At 32.5% G+C, this 16,711-nt stretch overlaps 1 protein-coding gene across 12 annotated transcripts in view; it reads right to left on the bottom strand.

Annotated features, from left to right (window-relative positions):
- Positions 1-2,065: 2,065 nt before the first annotated feature.
- LOC143226005 (disks large homolog 1-like) overlaps positions 2,066-16,711 on the bottom strand; it is a 169,568-nt gene continuing 154,922 nt past the window's right edge. For all 12 annotated transcript variants that reach the window (XM_076456346.1, XM_076456341.1, XM_076456342.1 and 9 more), the window contains 4 exons: positions 16,285-16,457; positions 11,153-11,262; positions 9,258-9,349; positions 2,066-4,171 (listed from right to left, as the gene is read on the bottom strand). In XM_076456346.1, coding sequence (XP_076312461.1) covers positions 4,065-4,171; positions 9,258-9,349; positions 11,153-11,262; positions 16,285-16,457 — 482 coding nt within the window. In that variant the 3' untranslated portion in view covers positions 2,066-4,064. The remainder of the gene's footprint in view (positions 4,172-9,257; positions 9,350-11,152; positions 11,263-16,284; positions 16,458-16,711) is intronic.

Genomic DNA, 16,711 nt, shown 5'->3' with positions numbered 1-16,711 from the left:
TTACACTGCAAAATTAGGAACGGCTAGCACAGATAGCCCTCGAGTAGCTTTGTACGAAATTCAAAAACAAACAAAGAAAATATCAGATACAATATACAAGGGTGCTGTTAAATATGCAGTTTGGAGGTTACGCAAACGCAATTTACAAACCGTACGATTTCAACATCACGTCCACTTCAACTTTTTAAGAGACAAAGTCAATCTAACGTCGCCGTTTCGTATACATATTTATAAAATAAAAACTTTCGTAACGCATCCAACTTTTTACGTACAACAAACTCATACTGTTGGGTAACAAGCTCGTTACATTTCAAGAAGATATATTTTGTTGATTTAAAATTATAGCCAACATTACTTCTTCAATACACAATCAATCTAACAGACCGACTTCCCGCACATTTATAGTTAGACATTCATATAAATTAACCCTTCAAGTTTTAAGGAAATGACAAAAAAACACAAGAAACAAAATGAAAGACTTAATAATAAGCCATTTTCATCTTTTTTGTTGTGTTGTGAATATTTAAAGTGCTGTTAGTTTAGTAACCTCTTTAATCAAATTCATGTGATATCAAATGAAAATAATTTCAAGTTCATAAGGTCTTCACGCGAAACCATGTTAGACCCAAATCAATATTTGCTTTCACCAAGACTGTTTCAAGTTTAAATCTGAATTTAAGCAGTTTCATAAATGAAGTTGATGTCTAAAAATCTTTCACATCCCTTGTCAGTTTTTCCTCACTTGAACAATACTGATTTACCATTTTATTAAGAACTTAGTTCAAGTAACTGGATTTATCTTCATTTGGGCCTCAATTAACCTACTGTCCTATTGATAAGCCAACATACTTTTTTCATGTCCTCAAAACATATTCTAACTTAATGCCCATAGCTCTGGAATGTAAGCTTAAAACTGATTCATTCTAAGAAATATGGCAAGTCTTGAGACAAAAAAATGAAAGATGTTCAAAATAAGAAAACCTTTAACTTACATGTTCATACATTTCTTGGGTCCAGTTTACTTTGTTTTTTGTATATTATTTCTTTACATTAACGAACTTAAAAACTTATTTAATATGTAGTTACTGAACACACTTTTTTCCTTTAGATGTAAAACTGGTTGCAAACAAAAGTTTAAGTTACCCTATCATATTACAGACATTTTATTTAGGAATTTATGTAAAACGAGATAAATTATGCGTAGAAGACTTTTCACCCAACGAAATGATAGTTTCACATTTGTGACAGGTAACCTAAATGGTGGACAACATTTTTCTACAGAAATTGAGCAATCCGAAGCAAACACGCGACTAAGGGTCATGAAGAAATGAAACACATTTACTCGTTTCATATTTTGGTTTTTCACCCATCATATCTGATTACTTTATTGTATCTAGATAAACAGTTCAAGCTCCTGTTTGGCTTCTGTACGTATCTGATAAAATCTATTCATGATTTTTGTCTGGGAAATTTTATTTAGCTTTTGAAATATTTGAAAGCTATCACATTTTGTTTTTTTTAACTACTTGTAAAATCATGTTTGTTTTTGATATTTCAAACCACTTTTAACTAAGTTATCACTTGCCCCGTGCTACTACAATGTACAGTGGTAAGTCTACGTATTTACAACGCTAAATTCAGGAGTTCGATTCCCTTGGTGGGGCTTAACAGATAGCCCGATATGGCTTTGCTGTATGAAACAAGTTGTCACTTAAATTAGTCAAGTTATTATTTTATTAGCACTTTACTGAATGAGTCAGCAAAACAAGTATTCATCTAATCACAAGCATTATGCTATTTTTTGATATAATAAAACTTTTTCATTGACAATATGGGGCAGGATTCACGCAAAATTTTTCAATAATATTATTCATTCAGAGTATTTTTGTTATTCTAATATATTATTACTTAGATCATCACTAAGGTGTACCTATGGTTTAATTTTCATTTGTTTTTTTAACCTCCTTTCTTTTTTAAATTTCATTACATTAGAGAGACAATCAAAATAAATGTTTTTCTGAACACTACCACTTGAGAAGAAAGAAAATATATATAAATGCAAGTATACCATTCACCTTAAGCTTTTATTTCACACATGAGAAGAGACATACAGTAGTAACATTCACTCTGCTGATGAGAATGATGATGGAAATCTTGAATGAAATTCTTCTGCTGTTTCAGGTAAGGTAAGGTCAGGTCAGCAGAGAAAGTTAATACTACTTTGAACAACTTGAAGAGTCAGAAGAATAACTAATATATGTTTGGCAACTCTTTTCTTTTGAAAGTTTCAAAATATAGATATATCTGATTGTAAGTTGTTGTTTGTTACTCCACACTCTACATCATAAACTTTTATGCCCATCACATTACAAGTTTCATACCCCATCTTGCATTTTTATTTTTTTTATAGTGAAACGTCCACTTACTCTGTTCAAAAACTGACTTAATAGTACTGATAATAAAAAAATTTAAAAGTGTATATTAAAATGAACAGGAAAAATAACTAGTAACAATTAATGTATATTTAAGGTATAAAAAAATGTCAACTGTGTTGAAAAGAATTAGCACAAACTGAAATTTTGCATCCTTGAAGTAAACATTTTTAAATAACGTGACATTTAAAACAAAACAGATCAACAAAAATAACAGGGATTATATACACAGGATTAATCATTTAGAAAACTTGTATATGTATACATTAGTTATATACAAGGCACAATAAAACGAACGCTAAATTAAAAACCATTTTTCTATTACACAAAATAAAATCTCCAGCTCACCGGAGAGACATCTACAATTAAAAAATAACTTCTTTAATTTTAACAACCGTCTTTCAACTGGTATAATTTAATATCTTCCACAAACACACAACCTTAACTACTCTTACTTCTTAAAATGACTGTACCTATTACTAATATTTTGGTGCAGTAAATCTTTTGAAATAAACTCTAAAAATAGCTGCATTACCCTTCGATTGCTTTGTTTATGTTAGATGTGTGGTAGTCACACAGCTACTTTAATAATTATAAGAAAACTGTCCTTGAAACTCATCACATTTGTCCTGAAAATATTCTTCAAATTCTTATTGTTGTCAATTATTATATACTTACAACTCAGGAATTAAAACTTTTCCCACTTCTCTGAAGATTGTTCAATTTCCTAATATATTTCAGATACTGTGAAAGTTTTTATGCCTTTTATATACTTCTGTTTAAAGTTAGTCAATGTGGTAAGTCGTACTTTTATCGTTGTAATTTCATATTTCTTTATGAAGAAATCTTATTCAAATATTTGAAATAACGTTCTATACTTTATCAATGGCCTTACACTACTTCATGAAATTAAATGACCATTTTAGGAAACTAGTTGTGGTATCCATAACAGTCAACATTCATGTAAGTAGATAATGTTATATTGCTAGAAAACAGAAAGTAGTAACGAATAAATTCAGATGTTCTGATGAGCTAAGTATGTAAATAAAACATTATATAAACAAATCAGCGATAACATTACGATTAATAAAACAAAACGGAGTGAATTACTATGGAATACTGATGATAGTATGATACAAGTTCTGAAAGCACTTAGCACAACATGTGTGTATGAAGGCATAAGTTGACTAATTTGTACAGCAGCATTACCAACTAAAAGAGATACTATAGTATTCTCTATACTGAAGTATGAAAAAAGTGTACAGCAAACAATATATGATTAATTACATGTATTATTACCTTCTTTCAGTAACTCTCAAATGTGACAACATTTTGAACCAAATAAATCAGTTTGCATATAATCTACTGATGATATTTGATATTGTTCATTTCAATAGCAGAAACAGTGTACCATGTTTCCAGGCCTATAGTTACCTTTGGTAATCTTAACAAGGATTAAGATGCAACTGTAACAAACAAAGATTAGGTCAAAACTATAGGCTTTGAGATGTTAGAGTAGCAAAAAAAATATAAAAAAAGAAGAAGATAGAAAGGGATGCCTATTTAGTCCAATTATGCACACACACACACATTAGGCTAAGAGAACATGCTCCAGAAGATGGTAGCATATGCTCAAAGTTTTTCCTTTGCTGTTATCCATATGGTGGGACCAGCTTGTTCTTCAATACATTGTTTCACCTTTGCATAGATCTCCTCAGGTGTATCACCCTGAACAATAGCTGAAGAAAAAGAACAGAAATATGTAATGAAAGAGTACTCCAGAAATTACTAAATAAAATCATAGTCCAAGAACAAAATAACACTACCAACACTTATATTGAGAGCCATGATTTTGAAATCGCTGGGCACTTTTATCAGTACTATGCAGATTTCAATTTTATGTTAGTTTAATGTCTGAAGGGTATGAATTAATGGGATTGCATGACCATTTCAACTGCAAACACAATTTGAAAAGTAGGTACCCCACTCTATGATTGGAGACTTTTGGTATCAATTCATATTTCAAAAAATATTTTTAACTAAAAATTAATTATAATGAGCTGTTAAAAAGAAATAAGAAATTGAAGCTTTAAGGATAAATTTACATGTACTTAGAATTATCATATTAAAGAGTTAGTAAGACCACTGACAACCTTTATAACTATTTTTTATAGGCTGGAATCTACTGAGCCAAAATGGCCACATTTGAGGATGGAATGAACAATGCTTCCAATATTAAGCAAACCTCAATCTTATGTTAGCTTGTTGTTTACAGGGGAAGAATTAATGAGCCTGCTTGACCATTTTGATTGCAAGCACATTGCAATCACAATTTGAACATAGATACCCTATTGCCAAATTGGAGATTTTTGGTATCGCTTAGTTTCAAAAAAACATTATAGACTAAAACAAAATTAAACTAGACAGGGGAAGGAACAGGTGGTGTGTCTTGTGGTGATCTCATTTTTTACCACTGATGAAGCTAAAAATTGAAAATGGGGGTCAAATTAGCCAAAAAAGCAATAAAATTGCTTTAAAATAAAATCTGAGTGGTATTAATGAGTTGTTCTCACTACTAAAGGTCTGTTATAAAATTGAATGTATGTTTATGCAAAGTTATGTCTACACCAATAATTAAACAAATCTGACATAGGCATGTGGTCTCATTTTGAAATAATGAAGATTTGAAAGAGATAATTCTAAATTAGTGAGATTCATAAAACTGTTTCAACAAATAGCTGAAATTTGACAAAAGTACTTTCTATATGATCTAGCATTTGTACGAGTAAATCTTGGAATAATGACAGCCTACCAATTATCTCTAACTTCTGATTTCTCTTTCAGAAATGTACCGTTTTATGTTGAACCATATGATTACTCTGTTACATGTGCAGTAAATGTCCGAGTACAGAAATATGACTTGCAAATATCCACTATGCTCATTCACAACAACTAATTTACTAAACATCTGTGTACATATTTCTTACAGGAGCTAGTTCTCCACTCAAGTATTTAAGTTTTCTGTTTTAGTACAGAGATGGAGTTGTTGCATGGATTAAGACATCCATAAATCCTGCAATTTTTTTTTTATAATAAGTTTTTTTGTTTAAAATTAAGTAAACATCTGTAGTTAGAATAATTAAGCTGTTAATTTTAATGGAGGATATATATACGAGGCATTTCATAATGACGGATTTCTATTTCATGTTTTCAGACATTACCATTAATCAGCACAATGGATGCTATAAACAAGAGAAAGTAAGTGTACACTAACTACAAGCATTGCATTTTGTACCAAAAGTCCTCGTCAGAAGTACTATATAATGTCACAGCAAAATATCTACCAACACTTATATATGTGGCTAATCATTGTATAGATGATGTAACAAAACAAACTACAAGACAAACAATGGAGATCAGCAGTTTCTTACCAAATCTCTTCCATATCACCTGAGATGTCAAAAGTCTTACACACATATATATGTCAAATGCATCTGAATGAAATACAACGGGTCCTTCAGCAGTTTCTGTTAGGATCCTGCATAGAACATCTACTTGTAAATCTACAGATCATAAACATCAATGTTTCATCTTTGAAGGGGGAAAACTAGCAAAGGTAAATACAAATTACTGCTAGTGTCCATGAAGGAATGCCAGAAAGCAATATGGGAGAAAACTAAAGAATCTGGTGATGATGAATTGCTGTACCATATATAAGGACATGAGGAAATTTGCACTGACATGATTGCCAGGAACTTAAGGTATCATAAATTATGCCTGAGTAGTTACTTGACAAAGTCCCATTTACTTTCAAATGATACATTGGACAGTGCAATTGATGATGGTAAGCAGTGGTTCACAGCATATACAGATTAAGTCTCAGTTGAAGACCCAATCAAAATCATCTTTTAAAGTTAACTTCATGTGAAATACAGAAACTGGTTATTAGAGCATGATCCCATGAATAACACTTTTTTTCCAGTCAGATTTGTCACGAAGAAAAGTGAAATCCAATGCACAGCACATAATACAAGGGCCACAAGTGTCACAAAAAGGACAACTCTCAATCATCTGCAGAGATGCCAACTATTTCAAATAACTGAGCGTAATGATTGTAGACAGAGCCCATACAGATATCGTACAACCACTGGATACAGTTTTGAGTCATCCATGTCTGTGGATCCATCTGTGGCTAAACTGTAAACACTGTTAGTCACTATGCTTGAAATCATTTTGTCATCTTCACAACCCAACATTTGTACAATGGCTGTAGTTGTGGTTCTAGCACAGCCATATCTTTTTGCTATATCAGAGTCTGGGAACATTTTTCTGAATACATGTCCTGCATGATTGGCTACAGCTAGGGGTAAATTATGAGCAATGACAAATTGCGTGAACATCACTTCTGCATTTATGGTTTCATATTCTGAATTCTTACTCATAAATGTCGTTATCTGCATCGTTTTTGTCTTTGCCTCAGCCTTTTGTCTGTAAGATGCCAATTTTGTATGTCTGGAACAATCGTTTATCCCACCATGCTCCACACAAAAATGGATGTAACAAACTGTACAAAACACATGACTTTTGATGCAATGACTGGATATTTTGCATTATACTCTTTCCTAAATTTTTGACTCACAGTTTTAGCTCTTTTAGATTTGCCAGAAACAAGACAACCTGGTGAACGAGGCCTCTTTTTTTTCCATCTTGTGAACGATCGCATTGGTGTTTCTATGCCGCTTAGAAAACGAGAAATACCCATCTACGCAAGCGCTGATTGGCTGACAAGCACTGATGATGTAACTATGGATTCCCCCACGTACCCAGTATGGAGAAGCACCTCACTCAAACTATTGGTAGACGTCAGAGATACAAATATTTTTTATTATTTCAAGCACAAACATGATTATCGCAAGTAGCCATTTGGACTATCTCTTTTATTTATTATCAAAATTTATTTGTATCTCACTAGAAATTTTCTTTTCACCCCTTTCAAACCCTGGGGGAACAATTTTAACTTTATTGTATTGGCCTATATGATATATAATAATTTGGGAATTTCAACAAGTCGTCATATTTGTCTGTAATAGTGTATAGTATAATGTACACACCAAAATCATAATGATTACGCTCAAATCGTAATGGATGGCATCTCTGCATCTGTTCAGCAGATATGTCAGTAGATTGTCTTGCATCCAGCATTTCTTGCCTGAAAAGATAGATAGCTACAGAAGAATATGCAGAAGAAAGCAGAAGTACAAGTGATCAAGTAAGAACTAAGAAAACTTCCACTTTCTGAGAATGCCTTCAAATTTTACGTGCTTTAAGGAATTTAACAAATTGCCATATGCAAGAAAGCTCAATGTGACATTTGCCTTTTTCAATGTTACTCAGTTTGACAGATGACTCTGAGATAAACAGTTAGTCCTTATCTTAATGGAAAAGCCATCTAAGCCACCAGCAACAACAGTAAAGCATTACTGTCAGTACAAAGAGAGCATTTGCAGTGAAAACTGTCTTTGTACTGCTGCCAATATGTCATGTGTCATCACTTGGAAATGTGCAGCAAAACTCACCAAACTGTTCTCCCATTGTCAATGGCAGTGAAAGCAATGAATAAACAATTGCAATTAGATATAAGGCAACAAACAAAGTGGACCAAATTTAATAACAATTTCCTTTTGCAATTCCTTTTAGCTTTTGTCCATTATGAAATGATGTTTGTATTGTAAATTGTAACTAATATGCATAGTATAAGTACAGTCATTTTCAGTAACAGAAAGTTAACAGCATAACGTAATAACTACACTGAAAAGAATTTCACTCAGGGATTGAGTGGCTATTTATCAAACTGCACATAATATTTATTAGAATTTTTACAACATATTCATTAGGCAGTGCTCCTTTTATTTAATTTCCATTTCTTTTGCATGGTAAGCATTACAAATCACAAATTGGTCTAATTTTATACAATATTACTGGTGTTTGAATCATGATTACAGAATAATGAGCATTCATACCTACATCACATTTGTTTCAGTATTGTTATGAATACTTCAATTTAACAAAAACAAAGATTTTATTCTAATAACAAACCCTTAGTAGTAAGAACAATTCATTTATACCACTTTGAGTTTGGAGCAATTTTAAAATTAATTTGACCTCCATATTACAAAGGACAAAAACTGAGATCATCACAAAACAAATCACCTAAGCCTTCCCCTGTCTGGTGCATAGCACCTGGTTATTATTAAGTTTGTTGTAGTTAATGAGATATTTTTGAAAACTGAGGGATACCAAAAATCACTCCAATTTTACAATAGGGTGTCTATGTTCAAACTGTGATTGTAATGTGTTTGCAATGAAAATGGTCAAGCAGGCTCATTAATTCTTCCCCTTTAGACAACAATGTAACATAACATTAAGGTCTGCTTAGTTTAGGGAACAGTATCTACTCCATCATCAAATACAGCCATTTTGGCCAAGTAGATCCCAGTCCATAAAAAACAGTTATAAAGATTATCAGTGGTCTTATTAGCTCAATAATTTAATAATTCTAAGTACATATAAATTTATCCTTAAAGCCTCAATTTCTAAGTTACTTTTAATAGCTTTCAGCTACATTTTATTTTATTACCAAAATATTGGTGTGTGGAATTAATTTAATTTTAAATTAATGTACAAGGAATACACCATTCAGAATATTTCATGCTTAGCTGCTGCTGAGTAATTCAATATTTAGAATATTTTCACCTTAATAAGCTGAAATGTATGTAGAGGTTTACAAGATTTTACATTCATTAACAATACTTGAAAACAGCATACCTGTAAAATATTCTGCAAATTCTTGTTCAAGTCTGATTGTTCTATCATAGGTTTTACTAGCTTGTTCTTCTGTCATCCTTTTGTTCATTTCCCTAAAAGTTAATTAAAGTGAGCTTCTCTTCATAACAGTTCAGTTATTAAATATACACTTCTTATTTTCTAAGTAAAAGATTATGGCTTTTTTTAGTAACTGTATTTTTATTAACATGTTAATATAACTAAAAAATTAGAACATTTTATACACTTCATTTTAACTTGTCTTGCCATCCAGTGAAAAGTAAATTAGAAAGAAGATGCCACTGTATGTACTTTTAATCATACCTTCAACTTCAATATCTATAATTAAACACCTAATACACTCAAAGTTAATTCCTTAAAACCAACAATAAACATTGACTCTTTAAAAAGAGTTTCTTCAAAATGAAGTAAAAAAAAAGACCATTTAACGATAATTTCAAACAAGTTTTTCTCTCAAACACTAATGGGAAATGAGAGTCAACACATTTGATAAAGTTTTGAAGATCATAATCGAAAATTTATTGCACATCTTTCATATCAGTTTGTGAACGTTTAGTTAGATATTTTTATGAACATGGTTCCTCATCTAACATTGTAGAAACAGAAGAAAATAATTTTACAGAGGCTTCACATGCATAATTTACAACAAATGCATTCAATTAACTTTTATAACATGAAAGCAAAACAATCTATACAACTAACTACTAAAAAAAGAAAATTTGTAGGAAATATTCTCAGTCATATCAAAAACCATTTTAATAATAATGTTCATTCAGAAGAAACTATTGGGACAAATAAAAAGAACATGCTTTTTGTACACTATTGTAAAAGTAATCTACAGAAATATTCAGTTTATTACGTATGCACAAAATTCTAATTTATGGTCTTATCTTTTTCACTATTATATTAATAAAAAGTATCCCAGTGCCAAGTTAATTTTCAGAAATGCAAGAAAGAACAAACAGACATATTTTAATACTTTACTATTCATCTGAAACTTCAACCTGGTAAACTCTAATGTTTTGAATGTAAATACTTTTCATGGTGGGTAAAAAATTCCAAAATGAGGATGTGTGTATATTCATGGTAGTGAAAGGGTTGACAGGCAAAATATATAAAACATTCTATAAAAGTCTGAAACCATCCTTATCTTCAATGCTGTTTTTTAATTTTTTATAGTAATGAAGTCTACTTAATTAATATTAACAAGGAAAATATGAGTTTTGGTCATAACAACCATGAAACACTCTGACAAAGCAGCAGTTTGGTTTTACTCGAATATATTAACATTACAATCCCATATTTTTTAAGACAGCAACTGACCATGGAGCAAAGTCAACAACTTACAATATTTTGTGTTTCTGCAACTAAGATTAAATCAAAATCTAAGGAAATCAAAAAAGAGGTGTTGGCATAGCACAAAGAACAATTTCCTAAAAATAAATCAATGTCTCAATGAATAGATCATATGGCTTGGAAAACTCGTTTCTATTTATTGATGACAAAGTGCTGAAGTACTGCTTACCACATAAAATGACAGTATTTTAAGCAGTAAGTGTTTTAATGGAAAATTTGTAATTAACAAATAAAATATTAAAATCACACTTTCTAAAGAAACATGATAATTTTATAACTAAAATTCTGTTTTCATAAAAGAGACTGTCATAAGAAGTTTGAGACTTTGTGCAAAAATTTAAGTTTTGTTTGTTGTAGAAACATTATTTTTTTTATTACTGATGTACACAATGGCTGATGTATAGAATCCAACACAATGACATATTAGCTAATATCACTTTCATATACATCAGGTAATGTATTCTGAAACCTAGAAATGCATCTTATACGAAGTGTCATATCCTAAAAATGGGTATACTTACATAATAGATTCTACTGATTTAGGTTTAATGAATATGGCTACTGGGTGAAGCCCTGCTATCTGTAGCCTCCTAATGGCATTACCACTCACATCTAAAATGCAATGTTTACCCTGGATTAAAAAAAAAAGAAATCCTTATTAGTTCCCATTCACTCTGCAAGTAAAAATCTGTCCATAGCTTGTATATTCCTAACAACACATATACTACCTAACTCTTCCATGCTACACATAAAATTTATTAAATAATTGTATGAAATGACTGATTAGGTTCTACTTATTCCAGCAGTAATTACTCATAAAAAGACACTTGTCCAGTAAAAAACTTCAATTTTGTACAGTTCTGGAATAATGTGTCACTCTCAAAATTTAAACAAATTTATGGGTTAATTTGACTGTTTCTTTCTTTCTTTTTGAATTTCATACAAAGCTACACAAGGACTTTCTGCACTGGTCGTCCCTAATTTAGCAGTGTAAGACTAGAGCAAAGGCAGCTAGTAATCACTACCCATTGCCAACTCTTGGGCTACTCTTTCACCAAAGAATAGTGAGATTGACCATCACACTATAACACCCTCATAGCTGAAAGGGTGAGCACGTTTGGTGAGATAGGGAGTCAAATCCACAACCCTCAGATTACAAGTGCCTTAACAACCTGGCCATACCGGGCATATTTATGAATTAATTTTAGAAAGACTAAACTAACTCAACTACTTTAATGATATCTTCATAAATCATATATATATGTTACTATAGTAAATACAAATAATAAAAAAGGATGATATCTACAACTAAACATTGAACTTCTTTTATTTACATGAATTCAAGTTCGAATAAAAGCACTGAAACTGAATAATTTTACAATGGCTAATCCCCATAAGCTTGTAACATTGATTCAGTGACTATTTATGTAGAAATTTTTGTATGGTTTTGTGTATACATTCCTAAATTATTTCTATAATTTTTGGCATTGTAATCCTTAAATATCATTATTTAAAAAAAATTATTACTTGTTTTCCATCTTTTTACAAAAACAATACTAATTAATATCTTATAATGAAAGACAGTCACTATGAAGGCAGCAGTTTTAGACAAGCATGATGAGTTGTGTTGAAGTTGGTAAAATGCTATACTGCTTCTACACTCCCCAAATGAACATGCAACATTTTACTGTATGAGTTATCACAACAACTCCAAACATTCGTGAGCCAGCCCTTTTGATGCCAAAATCACAATAATCAGTAGAACATTTGGCTGTGTTGCTTGCTAGTTTTTTACTTTAGCAATGTTTTTTTGACTATATTGAAAGTTTCAATAGTTTTTGACAACCTCAAAAGTTAACATTTCCTTAAACTGAAATTGTATTTCTGATAGACACTTACTTCCACTCACAAAAAAAGCTTCCTCAACTTATACTGTCCTTTTATTAACACAAATGTTTGCTTGCCACTTGCCTTTAATACTCCCACTTATCTCTGCCTCCTAACATGCAACTGATTATGCAGCAATCCTCCTCCAAAAGAAGTGCAATACAATCCCTATCGTAACTAGTGCTCTTTCTCTCTATAATCTTAGAACTGTAAACTACTTGAAGATTGGTCACATCACACCAACCAACACCAGAAGTGTTGAGAACAAGTGTGAAATGTAAGTGGAGGTATGTATCTATTGGAAATATATCTTCAGTTTACAAAAACATTAACCTTTGCTACAATATCTTACCTCCCCTCATTTTCATAAAAAGCTAGAATCCCATAAATAACAGGTGGAAGACTAATGAGAAGATGATCTCCTTTAAGAGAGTGCCTAAAGGAAAACCACGGTGTGCAAGAATAAACTAAAAACAACATACCTGTGGGAGAATGCACTACTTCTGATCCAGGTATATTCATATCCTGTTAATAATGTACTGGTAAAATAGCAAAAACAAATGAGGAACCTCAAGGAAATTTATAGAAACAGTGAGACCTACCTAATGTAAGTTGGCTAAGACGTGACAGGCTGTAAAAGGGAGTGTGACTAAATACTTGATTAAGACTAAATACCTGGTCAGGAAACACCACACAGCTGGATTCATATATGTAATAAATGCCACTGGAATTTGTACATCAGTTTTGCAGTAAGAAGAAGGCCCTCTATCTTTCACCTAAAGAACAAGTACCAGCAGGGAAGCAGAGGTTCTGCACCAAGAACCTACCTCTAAAGGTATACACTTCCAATACAACCAACACCAGATCCACTAAGAACTAATGTGTGGCAGATGGTAAGAAGTGGGAAGGTCCAGGTGGGTGTTCATTCCCAGTCAAAATCCTGGTGGCATTTAGAATTTTTCGTTTAATCCACAATTAGAGGAGGGTAATCAATTTTTAAACCTATGGGAATTCATATGGCTCGTCCAACTATATGCAACACCAGATTCACTGGAAAATGAAATGGAAGAACAGCTCTACAGTGTGCACCTCCAGTCCAAAATCTGGCAGCAGGAGAAGAGTAACAATCCAAACACGTGAGAACTTGTGTCGCCGATCCAGCTCCAATATCTGGTCTCTGTGAACCACTACCTGGCAGACAGTAGGAAAGAGAGTATCTCAGTTGGAGGGGTGAATTGCAATAATATAGTGGAGTGCTACATCTAACAGCATCTGGAATTATACATCAAGTCCCCAGTAAAAAGGGTATCACACCATCTACACCAACAGAATGTCTTCCCCCAACTCTCATCTGAGTGTTATTGTGCTCATTCAGAAGGGCAGGTTTACATGGTCCACCATTCCAGTAGCTAGAAACTGATAAGTGACAAAGATTCACATACTATATTAGAACAGAAGGATGTAAATAGTAGAAAAAGCTTCAAATGGCACAGATTATCAGAAATGGGTAATAATACCTGTTTGCTTTACTCATGCTAGTCCATGATTGTGCAATCCTGGACATACATATAAAACAAAAGACTACACGATATACCTATGAGCAGTCTTGCAGAACACACCATCTCAATGATAGGTGTAATATGACTTGGATATAAGTCATTACATCATATTTTGAAAGCATAGAGAAAACCTTGACAGTTTTAATCAACAAATACCTGATGAAATTTGGAACTGTACATCAGGTATGTGATAGGAAGAGCCTAAATGTTAGCCATCTAGCTCAATATGTGATCACAGGTCATACAGTGCAGATTTAAGACTAAATACTTGGTCAGGAAACACTCACCACACAGCTGGATTCATATTTGTAATAAATGCCACTGCAAAGGAAAAAAAATTGGACAAAGTACTTACCACTGATGGATAAGTGAAGATGCAAATGTGCAACCAGGTATATGGCAAGTTTATAGATATGATGGAAGGAAAGAATGAAAAAGGCAAAACTTTTAAGGAAAGAAAAATGCCAGGCAAATTAACTGGAGAATTCAATCTGGCAAGGTAATGGGAAATAAGTCATGGGGGAGGTTAGGATTTCACGGAAGATACAGATGTGCTTAAGAACAATGGAACAGAGAAGTATGCATCATATACTATCAGAGAGATCTGACATGGGAAAAAAGGCAGGTAGGATTAGAACAATCATACATGTGGGAAATGGAGATAAGGAAAAATAAAATAGATGTATCATCTTGTGTGCCAAAGTCTTGAGCATAAAGAAATGACCAGGAAATAGGACATGGGAATAAAGAAAACAAAAGTGTGGCAAATATCAATCGTAAAATCAGAAAAACAACAATCGCATACTATCAATAGTAGAAACTACAAGGAAATATGATATAATGAACATAGAAGCAAAAGTCCAATGAAGGACCACATACGCATGCTAATTAGGATAGGTAGCAGAGCAGGGAGAATGGGAGAAGTAAAAGGAAGAAAATGTGAATAAGGCTGTATCAACTGAAAAACACAAGCAAATTTAAAAAATGTTAGGTAATGCTGCCCTATAGAGAGAAATAACTACTTAGAACAGACCACAAGTAATGAGTATCACAGACATTGATAACTTGCCATTGAGGAAGGATGAACAGGATGGGAAACAGAGAAAGTTACATGCAAAAATCCAGTTATTCATAAGCGGGACCAGACAAAGCCATGCCTGAAAAAGTGCAGATACAGGTGTACGATGCATGCCAAAGTGACTGAAGGAGAAGTGTTGGAAATAAAGGAATAAAAAGGGGAAATTACACCAAAAATCAATGCAGCAATGAAAACCAACCACTAGGCAAAGTAGTCTGAAAAATGACAAAAACAAGTAGAGTAGCAGGATATGAACAGGAAAATATTCATATGGATAACAATCCTGACCGAAAGTATCGACTGCTCCTGACAGAGGATGGGGAACAAAAGATCAAAATTGAGGAAGTGATGTACTAAAAAGAGTGGCAAAAGTGTCCAAATCCCAGACACCCCAAAGAGCACACAAAACCTGAAAAAATATCTGAAAATCATACCACAGTAAAAACCTTGTTGGAATGGGATAACTGATCTGCAAGCAGTTTCAAAGCACCCAGATTATAAGATGCCACCAAAATGATGTGATGGCAGTGGGCTCAACACAGAGGATCCAATGTTTGAAAACAGAGGTCTGTTTAACTGAGAGCCCTTTACCCAGTGATGTGTGAGACTACCACAGAAAGGTTGAAATGGACCATCACCAACTGGCCCCAAAGTGCTCACAGGAAGTAAAGGTAAGCGTTAATAGCAGCAATAAGTTATAAGAGTCTGATGTGGAGAGAAAACTCTGAAAGAAACTATCACCATATCAGTTGAGAAAGCTTTTTTGTGAAAGGAAATATCATATCACAAACCCAAGTGAGATGCTTATAACAGTTTCTTAGATTATTGTATGAGAGGTATCTATATATGTAACTAAAACTTCTACATCATCTATTGAGTGGCACCACAGACAAAAATATGTAAAGAATTTTATACTTTGGGTATTCTAGATTCAGACAATTATTGTAATACACCTATAATTGTGATATCTATGATTTTGAACAGAAAAATATGTATGATTTGAAATTTTTTCATCAGCACAAAATCTAAAGTACAGTAGTATATTTTAGATCTTTGCATGTATATTTTACTATGTTCTAAGTATTCAATTTTATTATCTTTTTTTTTTCAACATAATTATTGATTTTACCTTTTCTGCAACCTCCTTTACTGATGATACACTTGTTCCATACAAGTTATCATTGTACTGACCAGCCTCAATGAACAAGTGATTCTGAATGTCTCTTTCCATCTGCTCTCTAGAGCTTACAAAGTGATAGTCTCGACCATCAACTTCATAGTCTCGTTTTGGTCGAGTGGTATCTGTGTGATAAAAGAAATATTTACTATTAACAACATATGCTAGCAGTTTAAGATATAAACAAAATTCATGTATTTTATAAGTTATTAAAATATAGGCCACTCAAAATAAATTCTGTCTGAAACTACTTTATGAATTAAACTATGAATCAACATTTATTATCTTATTTCAAGCACAGTAATAAAATGGTATCTGTACTGTTGGCATTATGTACAGAAATCATGATATTCTTTCAATGAAAATTTTCAGGCAGTTA

Source organism: Tachypleus tridentatus, chromosome 9 (genome assembly GCF_004210375.1).
Source record: "Tachypleus tridentatus isolate NWPU-2018 chromosome 9, ASM421037v1, whole genome shotgun sequence".
In the NCBI taxonomy this organism is placed as follows: domain Eukaryota; kingdom Metazoa; phylum Arthropoda; class Merostomata; order Xiphosura; family Limulidae; genus Tachypleus; species Tachypleus tridentatus.
Note: the sequence above shows the minus strand (reverse complement) of the source record. Positions and strands in the feature narration are given on the sequence as shown.